This window comes from Rhea pennata, chromosome 4, assembly GCF_028389875.1.
Source record: "Rhea pennata isolate bPtePen1 chromosome 4, bPtePen1.pri, whole genome shotgun sequence".
In the NCBI taxonomy this organism is placed as follows: Eukaryota; Metazoa; Chordata; class Aves; order Rheiformes; family Rheidae; genus Rhea; species Rhea pennata.
Genome location: NC_084666.1, coordinates 81,578,815 through 81,592,128, shown reverse-complemented (window position 1 = coordinate 81,592,128; position 13,314 = coordinate 81,578,815). Strand labels below are relative to the sequence as shown.

The 13,314-nt window shown below is 43.1% G+C and overlaps 1 protein-coding gene across 7 annotated transcripts in view; it reads left to right on the top strand.

Annotated features, from left to right (window-relative positions):
• Positions 1 to 13,314, top strand: part of EPHA5 (EPH receptor A5) — a 165,982-nt gene that overhangs the window by 29,834 nt on the left and 122,834 nt on the right. For all 7 annotated transcript variants that reach the window (XM_062574426.1, XM_062574423.1, XM_062574425.1 and 4 more), the window contains exon 3: positions 11,234 to 11,897. In XM_062574426.1, coding sequence (XP_062430410.1) covers positions 11,234 to 11,897 — 664 coding nt within the window. The remainder of the gene's footprint in view (positions 1 to 11,233; positions 11,898 to 13,314) is intronic.

The following is a 13,314-nucleotide window of genomic DNA, read 5'->3' as shown; positions in this document are numbered from 1 at the left end:
AGCATGGAGTTGTGTAGGGTTACAGGTCAGAAAAAAATAGCTAATGAAATATGGAACCTCTTCAGAAATGCATCTTTTCTGAGATTTTGGGGGTTATAAGGCATCCATCATAAACAAATGCAAACATCCATGTCTCTTCAAGTCCAAATTTAGAGACATAAGGGCCAGACTGAACCTCCATCCATTATATTTATAACACTGTAATTCTAGTACTGTATTTAAATACTAACATTAGCCTGAAGCAGTGGGAATTGGATCCCATATAATGAAAAGTAACTAAAAGTTACATTATGTTGTGGAATAACCATAACAAGCATCCACATGTATAATTTATTACCTATAGTGGGTAAGTACTTAACAACAGTCATAAACTCATTCTGTTCGTTCATTTTTAGATCTTAGCCTACTGATTCAGGCCTTAACTGAAAGTGAATATACAATCAATGTGAGGCTTTTTATGCTGGTTTAATAATGTAGGACTGCTGAGGATCTTTAATTAAATAATTATTCTTCATTCAATCAGGACAGATTGCTTCACGATAGGGATGGCAGGAAAGAACACACAAACCCACCCTAAACTGATTGTGTTTTAGCTACTTACTGTAATCCTGCATAAGTGATGGTCTTTGTCTCACACGAAGAAGCAAGAGCATCCTCAAAACCACGAAAAAATGTAGTTAGATACTAAAAATGAAAAGCCTAATTCTGAAGCGATCAAAGAAAAGCATGATAGGACTCAATTTGATGGTGCCGTGAACAAAGTTACAGCTGTCTGATGAATGAGAAAAGCAGATTTTTCTGAAAGGTTCAGCCTCCAAGAGTTTTCTTAGTTTTTGATGACAGCTCTAAGGTGCTCAGCACTTGGCAAAGCCTGCGTGCCTCGTTGAGCTGCTTCCCGGGGCAACGGGCTCTTCACCAAATGGGCTTTTGGTTTTCTTACTGACAACGTCATGTAATAAAGAGGTGGCAAACAGAGCTGTTAGGAGGAGGTGCAATAAATTGCCTGGTGTCTGTGCTTGCTGTGCGTGCCGGTTCCCGAAAGAGAGTCTGGCCTCTGCATGTGAAAGCACAGCAGCTTTCGTGTTTCTGTCTTGGTACATCAGAAGCGCAAAACCTGTTCGAGGTGGGGGCCGCAGCTTGTCGCAGCGCGCAAGGCTGACGTCGGGTGGCCCCCAGCACTGTGCGGCGTTGTTAATGCCGCTCACGGCGACAGCACCAAGAGGACTTCAGCGTTTATAAGGGGAAAATAACCATTTGAGCCTGAATAGGCTTCAGAGCTCTAATGTGGCTGTTTGGCCAACAGAAATGAGATGTAAATTTGTGCTGAGTAGCCACTGATTACTGAAAGATGATTAATGCAAGATTTGGGATTGATTTATGGGTGCAGTTGTCAGGGCCGAAGCCATGAATATGGTAATATCTGTAGGAAAAGCTTTGGGCAGATTAGAGACCAGGTAGCAAGGGTAAAATAAAGCGTTTGCAGGAGGGTCTGCTACATTGTATGGGTTTTGTATAATCCAGTACAATTTGGTTTATGCCCAAGAGGTTGGGTTTTGCCAGAGCAGCACGTGGCTAATTGTGTCACTTTGCCTGAAACATTAGAAAAGGTAGTTTAACCAGTTTTCATTAAATGCACTGTTTGGTCAAGTAATTTTTCTTTATTACTGGAAACTCCTAAATGCATTTTCCCCCTTTTAGGGAATTGTAGGTCGCTGCTGACAATGATAAAGATTAATGATGATGTTCAGTTTTTATGAAAGAAGTATTTATTGTTCCTTCTCTTCCCCCACTAACAGTTTCCCCGGTACATGCTTTGATAGTTAGTCTTATCCCAATTGCAGTAGGCAGTCAGAAATCCAAAGTAAGTTCTCATGTATTGAAACATTAGGACACAGATGAACAAGGAAAATGTCCTTTCTTGCTCACTGCTTTTCAAAATTAATCTGTGAACCTCTTGATATCTCTTCAGGTGATGAATAACATTAACACTCTCCTTGAAAATTGCAAAAATCCAAGCGTTTAGTTATAAACCTGAAACGTATGTTGTCCTATGCTGAGTCCTTCTGGGAACCTGTTTCTGTCAGTCTTCCAGCGTTAAGCTGTACGGTATCAATGCTGTTTGTTACGGCATTTGTTAAATTGTTCTGCAATGACTGTTACATTAAGCAATGAAAAATGATTTAACGGCACTGTTTTTTTCCATTGCCTCTTTCATGCTCATCTCCGTTGCCTTAGCCTCAGTTGCGTCCGTCGTGTGCTGTACGCTTAACTCCTAGACTTTCCAACCTTAGAGGGAAGGGGGAAGGCAGGAAGCAGGCAGTGGGAGCAAAACGCTCACTTTGCTCTGGGAACAGCTCAGAGCAGCTTCTGATGAAGCACGCTGCAAAGGGCCTGACGCTCCTTTTTTTGTTTTGATTGCTCTCACCTCCAACTGGCTTCTCATTCCGGTTGGATTTCGCTCCCAATGTCTTCCACTGATCATTCAAACTGTCAAAGTCAGAGCAAAACTTCTCCGTATGCTTTTCTTTCCCCATTGCATCTTGGAGTGTTGCACTAAGAAGTCTAGGTGACTTTTTCCTGAAGTTACTTAATTTTTTACAGCTGAGTGTATTTTAATTGTGCACTTCTCTAAGTGGATGCTATATTTCACTGTGAGCACATTTTGCAAGTTTTAAGGCTTTAATAGCTCTTCTTTCTTACCAGCTTGCTTGGGGTGGGACTCACTTCAGCAAATTACTGCTGGTGTTTCGAGATGGTATCTCGACTTCACAGGTGTCTGCAGTGCTTCTCCTCTTGTGAGTAGTGTAGAGCAATCTGGAACTGATCAAAACTTCTGCATTATATTGCACCAGAGAAGTTTTACTAAAAAGTATGCTGCCGTGCCTACTACACAAACAGAAGAAAGAGATGGGGCAGCAAGCTTTACATATATATTATGCTTATAAAAGAGGATGTATGTGGTGGGAGGAATCATTCAAATGGCAAATTCAGTTGTTTGAACAGTAGGAGCTGATGATTTTAAAATTCTTCAAGTTCTTTAAGCAGCATCTGTTATATCTTCACATCTAGCGCTTCCGGAGGGGAGCGGTGGTGCCAGGGCTCAGAGGTTTAGCATGGGTCTTTCCCATCTGGGTTTCTTCCTGAGGTCTCCAAGCAATTTACCTCCGTGAGAATCTCAGTTTGTGGTCATTTGGGAGGGAGGTGGATTTCTAGCAGTCCCAGTTGTGCACCAGACCTTGAAAGCTTGACTCAGGTAGAACTTGAGATCTTAAAACCAAGATGAAATATAAAATACCAGAAGAAACAAAAATATCCACCCAGATGCTTCTAATTTTTTAAAATTGCAGGGTTTTTAAAGCTGATCTTATACTCCTGTATTGTTCTGAGTATCTGAGATTGGTAGCAATGGAGTTGGGATGGAGAAAGGTGGTGCTTAACACTCACTCGACTTGTTTATTGGGTAGTTCTGGTTTATAATGGGGATGCCATGTTAATCAGTCCCCCCCTTTTTGCTAATTCTTGGCCTGCCCTATGTTATGATGTGTGTAGTACAAAAACCTTGGCATGTAGTGAAACTGAGCCCTGATAAATCTTGAGTAGCCTTTAACGTGGGTTAACAACCCGTTGGAAATAGTCTTCCCAAAGCACATGCCTGGCCATTCCCTTAGAGCTGCTGTAGTGACAAATTTACCGTCCGAGTCACAGAGGGAGGGACTGTCCGTTTATTTAGGTCTGCTCTCTGCTAGGCAAAGTTTTTTTTCCTTTTAAACATGTCACAGGCAGGATAGCAGGGAATCTTTGAGGATTCGCTGGTTATCACAGGTAGCAGCAGCGGTGGCAGTTGCACCGAGTGGGACTAAGGGAGAAGCGAGGTCCTGGTGAGCTGGCAGCAGCCGGTGCTTTCCTCGGAGTTGCCAGCTGCCCTTCCTCGAGGGGCAGCAGGACCACACGTCAGGCTTTTGCCTCCAGCATCGGTCCTCTTGTCCGAGCACATGGCAGAATCCGAGCCGAGCTTTTGCCCTTCCTTTTTTGTGTATTTTTAAGCGTACGTTCCATCTGTTATTTTGCTAGACCTTTGAGAGGCTGTTACGATGCTGAGCGTTGGATGTGAAAATAGTTTGTGAGTCAAACGCAGCACATTTCAGGAAAGATGATTAGACTTGCCGTTCATACCTTTCCTCCTTTTTGCAATTTACAGTTTTTCTTCTGCCTAAGTTCTGAGTTGATGAAAAATAATCCTCATCTCCTGGCTGAAAATCTACTGAAATTAGTGAGGAAGCTTTCACTTCATGTGATTTAGACCACGTCCCAAGATACTCGTGAGATGAGTTAACCACACTGTTGAGCTTAGTGGCAAGAGCAGAGTGACTTTGTAAGAAGCAGCAAAAGACTGCAATTTAGTAGAAAAACATGATAAACGTAGCCCAGAGTGGTATTCTTACTTGTTTTGATGTATTTTTCTAATTTCACAGATTGAGGGCATGTGTCAAACCACTAGAAAATATTCTATACCTTCCTTGGAAACTTTGCTTTTTAAATTAATGTTATTAGACCAGATGTTTGTCCAAATAGAGAGTTAAATCAAATCCTTTCTATTCTCTGTTCTTCATTTTGTTCTTTACTTGACTAGTACCTGTTGTCAGCAAGAAAAAATATGTATGTATTCCTGTATAAGTGCCTTAGTTATAAAATTGCTATCCAAATGAGGCTTCACCTTGGGTGGGGGTACTGTGGCATGTATGGAAGTTGTGAGCTCCCAGGCAGTTCCAATTGCCCCGGGCATGTAAAGGTTTTAACAAACACTGGGCCAAATACTTTTTGCCTTGAACTGGCGGCAATTTTCTTTTACTCTGTTTCCTGCCCTTAAAGTGTGCCCTTCTCAAAATCAAAGAACAAGCAGATGCTCTGTAGGAATCTCTGCACCTTTTGCATCGTAAAGGCGGATGTTTTTGTTGTGAAAGAGAAGTTCATCTGTACAAATAATAACTTCTTTTGGTTTGGTAGCTGAGGTCAGAAAAATTTGTTTGGAGTTGAAAGAAATGCCTTGGTTGTCATATTCATGTCTTTTCTTTTCCTCCTCTTACTTTTCTCATTTATATTCAGGAAGAGAAGATACCAAATACTTGGTTTGGGCAGTTGTCAAAATGACCATTTGCTTCTTCAGTAATATTGTCCCCTCCCATCCTTTCATACCTTAATCTGAGTTCATGAATTATTTTGATCTCGCCCCTCTTTTTTTCCTTGTTTAGAATTTATGTACTGAAAAAAGTCATCCAGCTGTATTTGGTTTCTTTCCACTATCTAAGGGGTGCAGGACTGGATGAAGGGTGTTGCAGATCTGTGTGTTGGCCAAAACCCTTGCTTAGGGTGGCACTTGGAAGCAGAATTTGAATTTCAGGCTTCTGTAGTTGAATTGTCTTGAATACTATGCTTAAAATGCTTGAAAATTATTATCTAATAACTGTGCTTAAACTGAGACCCTGGCCAGTGACATGGCAGTGGTACAGGCAAGTTGGGCAAGGCCGGTTTTAGTTGTATCTGGCAATAGATACTGGCACCATTTGTCCTGTAAGGCTGGAACTGCTCTGCTCTGCTCTTGACACCGCTCCTCCATCAGGAGAGCAGACTTACAAACTTGCAGTGTTGCAGCTGGTTATTGCCTTTTTATTTTGCCCAAGAGCTGCACGCATTGCCTACTGGTGTTCAGATCTCTGACACTTGCTGTGAGTGGGACAGGGTCTGCCACATCCATCCCTTCCTCTTGTAGTGGTTACATCTCATCTCCAAAGCCGTGTTTTTTCAGGGACACTGGAGGTTTCTGAATGAATTTCTGATTTTTTTTCCTCTCGAGGCGTTTGTTGGACAGTGTCCTGCAGGAACTCATAAGCGGCTCGTGTCTGCCTCTTTGCTGTGCACAGGAGGCAAAATCACAGTTTGGTTTCGAAATGTTTCATTTGTGCCATGCTCAACTGGATGATGGTGAGACTCTGCCACAATCAGTAGATTATATGGGTGATATGCACCCTCTTGCCAATGCTGATGTTCAAAAGAGCTGTTTTGTTCTTGTATCACTTTAGGGAGGGGTACGAATAAGGTGAATGTTGAGTTCTTGTTTTGCACTCTTGTGCAAAAGAAGCGAAAATCTTCTTGATCTTGCAACCCTCTGCAAATCCTCTCGAGCCTGGTCGCAGGAGGAAACGTCAGTGTCGGGAATTGGGCTGCAGGATTGATAGCCAAGTCATGACGGGAGCCGTGTAAGTGGAAGTCAAAGAGCTGCCCAGGTATTTTACTGGAATGAAAAGCAGGATGTGCTGTGTGATCAGCACGAAGCAGGGTGCTGGGTTGGTCCTGCCCTTCTGGAAGGGCAATGAGTTTTCCACGACAACCTGACATGAAATTGTATAGGCCCCATGATGCGCTGCACTCCGCACTAGTGTGGTCATGGGTTCAACAGCCATATCTCAGGGTAAAATTAATCCTTCTCTGGCAGTGGGCAAAACGTACGGGGTATCTTGCGGTGCTTGCCCGTGTTACAAACCAGTGATGTGCGATTGGGCCAGGCTCGCCTTTGCAGCAAGGGTCCTGGTTTCGCATGGCTGCTCCTGCAGGGAGCAGCACTAGTGATGTGGTATGGGGACTTATGGACCTCATGGTTGTTTTGCTGTGTCTGTACAGCAGGCTGTGAAACATGCCGTCTTCCTGGGGTCTGCGGTGCTCTTCCTGCTCCATCTAGGGAGAAGGTGGTGTGTCATGGCTGCCTGAGTCCATGTACCGGGCTCGCCCCATGCCTCCAAGCAGGCTCGTCCACTGGGACAGCGAGGTAGAGCGCTGCAAGCCGAGGTTTATGAGTTGGGTTGAGTGCCATTCGTTCTGGAAGAGGAGCCCACAGGCTGGGACGCACCTTCCTTGAGAGCTGAAAACGTTGTTTTGATGTGTTTTCAGATCTTCAGCAGTGAATTTTTCACTGTGAGAAGTACCTGGAGCTCTAGCTCTTTGCTGAATATATGAAGAAGCCGATAAAGAAAAAAAAACAGGAAAAGTAAAGCTATATTCAATGTGTGGCGCTGGTGGGCAAACATGAGTGAACAGGCCAGAGCCACTAGTCAAACTGGCATATGGAGGCAGAGAGCCATATATACGTGGTGGAGAAGGCCTGACGGGAAGGAAGACATGGAGAGGATGATAAGGAAACAAGGTGATTATTTTTTCCCTCCGAAGGAAATGTGAAAATACATATGGCATTTACAATTTTGCCTCTTTATGGCGGCAGATACCTGACTTGTCGTGCAATGTCAGGTAGCCCCACGTGGTGGGGTGGAGAATGAAATGGGAGATGATGTGTGGGAGAGGAGGCAGCTCTGCAGGCAAGGCAGCCGGTTAAACAGCCCGTGGGAACAGAGGCAGCTTGAAAATGAGTTAGGGGGAGGCAGGGGTCCTGCTGGAAAGGTTTCGGCTAAGTCCTGGGAACCCTTTTGCTTAATACTCTTAGGCCTTTCCCCTAAGACACCTAGGATTTTGTTAGACACCTGATTTCTCACTTAGCGGGACTGGACATGGAATTAGGGAGCTGCTTGAAATGTCCACAACACTGTTAGTGGTCATTTCAAGGGGAGAACCATACTGACAATTCTTGCAATAAAACTGCTTTGAAATGTCCGTTCCAGTTGTCGTGGTTTGTTTTGGGGGCGGCAGGTTTTTGCTGTGCTGCGGTAGCAAATTACAGTCCTGGAATCCTGGAGACTAGAAACAGGCCTCTGAGCAACAGACAGCTGGTGAATGTGTTTTAAAATTGTCCATTTAACCCAAGTCCACTCCATTGAATGTTTTTTTTTTCTTTTCTTTAAGCCCATATTTTCTTAGTTAGGTGTGTGGTATCTTTGGCAAAGGCAAACAGCTTTCCGTAGGCAGACAGCTTGCATGAATTGCATGCACGCTGTTGACAGAGCAGAGTGAGGCTTAGCTTCTGTTAACGCGCTAGGAGAAGTGTACTGGAAATTTCTGATTCAGAAATAGGTCTTCTATAAATGATTTAACATCAGGACATTGAAATGCATTTGTGTTTTCCTTCTTATGGCTATTAAAGACCTAGAGAAAACATTTAGCACTAAATTAATGTTGTATTTTTGTCTTAATCCTGCAGACGGGGTTGATTTATATCTCAAAAATACATACTGTAGAGAGGAATTAAAATATTATACAATTTTTCAGCAGTACTTAATATTTTTCATGCAAATATTTTCCGGCTAGATTTTGTCATATTAATGCATTGAGTTTTCTTTTTCATTAACCATTACAGCGCAGTATTTCATCCTCTGGAGTTTGCAGCTTGCTTATATTCCTTTGCTGTATGGAATGCCTGTCTGAGGTCTGAAATAATCAGGACATCGGGACCGCGCAGGAGGTGCAGGGGCTCTTCCCCCGTCATTGCTGCCTAGCGCAGGGATATAGAAGCAGAACGGTGGCAGGCTGACTGCAGTCTCCAGGGTGAGGTAGACCTGGCTGAACTAATCAGAAGAGAAAGAAATGGTGCACTTCTACATGCAGATAGGAAAGAAGAAGGTGGGATTAAATGACAGAGCAGAGATTTTACACAATAGCTGCTGCTCTGATAAAAATCTGGCCGACTCTCCCTTGGGGGTTATACGCAGATAAGCAGCCTTAACTCATTAGCACCTCCCTTTCCTCTTGCTCTCTGATGATTGCCTTCAGTTTGACAGCAGGTGGTGATGGCAGGACTTACCGTGATCTGAGGTGCAGAGCTGGAAATGCAGCACATCTCATAGTTGGAGGTGTTGAATGGCGTGCTTTGTTGTAACTGAGATTAGACTCTAGAACAGCTAATGTATTTCTGCTTGGATCTTATTCCTCGTAGTGTTAAAAGTGCTCTCAGTACACGAACAAAATGTTTAGAAACACTAGGTTTAGTTTTTGAACAAATGAGCTTTTTTTTCTGCTTTTTCCCCACCAACACGATTTCTGGAATTTGCAATGGAAATGAGCTTAATTTTGTAACTCTGGAGGGCATGATGATTTTGAAAATTGATCTTGCAAGTATTGAAAAAGAGTGATTTTCTGTGGATTTTTAGTATGCTTTTGAGTTAGGTCGTTAATGATACTATTGCAACACCATAGTCATTGCAAACATCAATTCTCTGAAAATGCGTATTAGCTGCTCCCTAAACATCATATAGGGTTACACTGCATATTTTGTTGCTATCCATACACATCCTCATTCCCTAAAACTGTTCAGTCTGAGGATTTTCCGGTCTTCATATGCTTTTCACCGCCTTCTACTGGAGCTTAATGCTTCCTCATAACTGTGGTTGACCTGCTTTTTCGCGCAGTCCTCTGATCTTCACTCAGAAAGAGCAAAACTTGAAAGTCACTCAGGTCATCTGAGTCTTTCCAGGGCTGTACTGGGAAGTGCTCACCTGCACCCCTAACTGAGGAGGCTACAGTGGAGGGATACCCTCTTCATCATATGGAGTCTTGCCAGGGTAATAAAAATAAGACTTTGGATTTACGACGTCTTTGTTGGCAGAGCTGTTTCAAATGAATTGCCTCTCCCAAAAGTTAGGCAGGAATCCTACAAAGACCTTTCTAGGTTTAGTCGTGGGCATATCTCTAAGTTTGTGAGACTACCAAGACGGCTGATGTGACGTGTGTGTTTGTTGTGGTAGGGTCAAGGCCTGTTTAAGCCCAGGGAAATCTGAAGGGTTTTGTTAGATGAAAATACAAATTAGCATGAGGAAAACTTCTTCAGGTTGGATTCCTCACTCAGAAGATGAGTAGTACATGTGAACTCTGTGCATCGCAGCAGATAGATCTTTTGCAGAAATTGCTTAAGTCTTGACTTTCACCTGCCAAGTGAGGAAAGAGGCCCAAGTGGAGGAGAGGAGAGGCTTTTCTGGTGCTGGCATGCATGACTCATCATGTTATGTTCTCATGCCACTTGTTCCTTTGTCATTTAAAATTGAAGTAAAGCATTTTCATGAAAAAAATCCATCATGATGTTGACTCTGAGGGTGTTCTCCTGTCAGCTCTGCAGTAGTGATATCTGAGTTGAGAAAGCTCTTGGCTATATCTCAGGCTGTATTCACAAAAAACAACTTGGTTTTTAATGTTACAAAATATTCAACTCGAATTGTGTCTATTACCTTGTACCTGAGCAACTTTGTGTTCTTGCTTTATGCTGCATTCCCAGTACTAATTAGGAGCGAGCAGCAAAGTTGAGTAGAGGCACTGGGAGGATGGAAGAGATCTTGGGAATTAAGCCCTTACTGACGAGCAGGCCAAAAATAGAGAGGAACAAAACTGAAATAATCATTGATTCTCCCGAGTTCTTGGCATATGGCAGGTTAATCTAATCTATTAACCTAACACTGGAGTTCTCCAATGCAGAGAGGAAACATTGATGTTGTATATTGCTATCTTAGGCGCTGTTGCAGTGCTGCTTACTCTTACGCCCTGCACTGAGAAACAGCATTTCTTCCAAGCGATACGCTTCAGAAGGTGGCCAAAATAAAAATGAAGAAAGCAATTGCTACAATTCCCATAAACAGCTGGGAGAAGTTACAGCTGGAGTTCTGCTTAGAAACCCAAGTAGCACGCTCATAAACAGCTCAAGATTTGCAGTTCCCTGTAACTCCTTCTATTGGAAATATTCTGCTATCTGCATGAGCAGAAACTCCTCTAACCAGGTCTCTCAGGGAGCAAAGGCCCATTTGTTTCATATACCACTCTGCTGATTTTCCGTCAGGCCATTCAAGATGGGGGGGTAGCCTGGAGAGATGCGGTTGTCTTCCGTTGCGCTGGGCAGCAATAATACGGGGATGTGGAGAGGAGCTGGGGAGGGGGGAGCAAGGACAGATGGGTTGTAAATAGCTTCGTTCTCCTATGTGGATGTGTTGGAAAAGGCCAACTCATGCCCCCATTTGCCTTTGTTTTGTCAGTTAAAGCCATAGTGGACAGACCCCACTTCCCACTTCTGGAATGTCTGAAACAGAAGGTTAAGACTAGCAACCTTATTTATTTATAAATATGTTTTTTCATCTGACTTTATCAGGACTATATCATGCCTCTAATATGGAAAAACTTGTTTAAAACACTTACCCCTGTCCCCTAACATTCACCTTAACCTCCAAATCCCAAAGTGCCCTTCCATGGGAAAGCTAAGATTTCAGTGGAGTTTTAATTTTTTTTTTTTTAAGTAATACTTTCTCTTTTTACACAGTGGGAAGAAATTGGTGAGGTGGATGAAAACTATGCTCCAATACACACATACCAGGTATGCAAAGTAATGGAACAGAATCAGAACAACTGGCTTCTGACCAGCTGGATATCTAATGAAGGGGCATCGCGGATCTTCATAGAGCTCAAATTTACCCTGAGGGACTGTAATAGTCTTCCAGGAGGGCTTGGAACTTGCAAAGAGACTTTTAACATGTACTACTTTGAATCAGATGATGAAGATGGGAGGAACATCAAAGAAAATCAGTACATCAAGATAGACACTATTGCTGCTGATGAGAGCTTCACTGAGTTGGACCTTGGAGATAGAGTTATGAAGCTAAACACAGAGGTGAGAGATGTCGGGCCCCTCACCAGAAAGGGATTTTACCTTGCTTTCCAGGATGTGGGTGCCTGTATTGCCCTGGTTTCAGTGCGTGTGTACTATAAGAAATGCCCGTCAGTGGTCCGCAACTTGGCCCGCTTTCCCGACACCATCACGGGAGCGGATTCCTCACAGCTGCTAGAAGTGTCGGGCGTCTGCGTCAACCACTCGGTCACCGACGAGGCTCCGAAGATGCACTGCAGCGCCGAGGGGGAGTGGCTGGTGCCTATCGGGAAGTGCTTGTGCAAGGCAGGGTATGAGGAGAAGAACAACACCTGCCAAGGTAAGGATTTGTGAGGGAGCAGTGCTGATGCCGTTGGGGTGGCTTGTGGTCTTGTCTTGGTTCTTTTGCATCCCTCCCGTTGCTTCCCGTTATATCCGTATTTTGCGCTAAGTGAAGGTGAGACCGGTAGACTGGATTCTCACTTCCGCTGAGGTCCCTTCGAATGATTGTGGCAGCGTGAAGAGGCCTTGGCTGGATGTAACGGGACCTGCCGGTGCTTCAGGCGTATGGAGATTGAGAATCTGGCACACGGCTATTACCTGTGGAGTGGTGTCCTTGAGAGGATTGCAGTCTCGTCTGTTATTTGCAGCTTGACTCAGTGTTGGGATTTTCCCATGAATTTCAGAAACTTGATTTCTTTTTTTGGAACTATTGCTGGGAGTGTTTGAAAGAATTTTCCATATGCAAGATGCATTTTGCTTTTAAATGTAAAACAACATGTATTTCTCCACGTTTACGAGAAAAAAAGATTTTGATATGGTGTGAATTGATTTTATTTTCCCTTCTGGTAAATATTTTAATGCAAAGTTACTCAGCTGTTTAGAGTTAAATCTAAAGCCCCACTTGTGTAAATGCTTCCATATGTGCTGAAGTTTACACACAACTAGCCAGCAGAGATTTCTGGGATTGCTGGTCAGAATAGATCTCCTGAATCGTTGGATCTTGGCAAGAAATTTAGGTATCTGAAGCATAAGACCTAACAAGAATACTTTGTAAGTAAGTACAATATAAAATGAGGTTATGCCCTCTTGGAATATAACTTGCTGTATTGTGTAGTTGTGTTTAAAATACACACTTCTTTTATATAATGGATAGCTTAGAAGAAAACCTATATAGGCATAAAAGAGAAAAGATTTCAATGCAGGTTTTTTTGAGAAAATAATTATCTATTGGTTATAATTCTCATCTTATTGCCTTGTACTTGCAGACACTTTGTAAGAAAGAACCTGTGGCCCATGACAGGAAGCAGAGTGGTTCTGCTTTGAACTGAAGGCAGTGTTGCATTTTTTTTCCTTCACCTTGCTCCAGGTGCTTGTAGTTGTCATTCATAGTGTTGGTGCATAGAATAGGTCAGCACATACCAAAGTAAACTGTGGCGTTGATCCTTTAGTCCTCAGTTACACACCATTCCCCTAAAGATTTTAAAGTTCAAGTTTCTGCAAGAGTTTACTAGGAGAGAGGTGTAGGTATATTTATTTTCAGAGAAACATTTCCTGGTATCATGCAGTGTGTGTTTTTTGACTAGAGTGTTCTCCTTTTGTGTAGGTAGATCTGTAGCAGATATGCTGCAAAATCTATCCTAGTTTTACTATCCTTCTGCCAATAAAGATCCCTCTTCCACATGGAGGTTAAGGGGAGTCTGACTTGGTATTTGATACTCTGACAAGGGGAACAAAGATGACAGCCCAAACTGAGG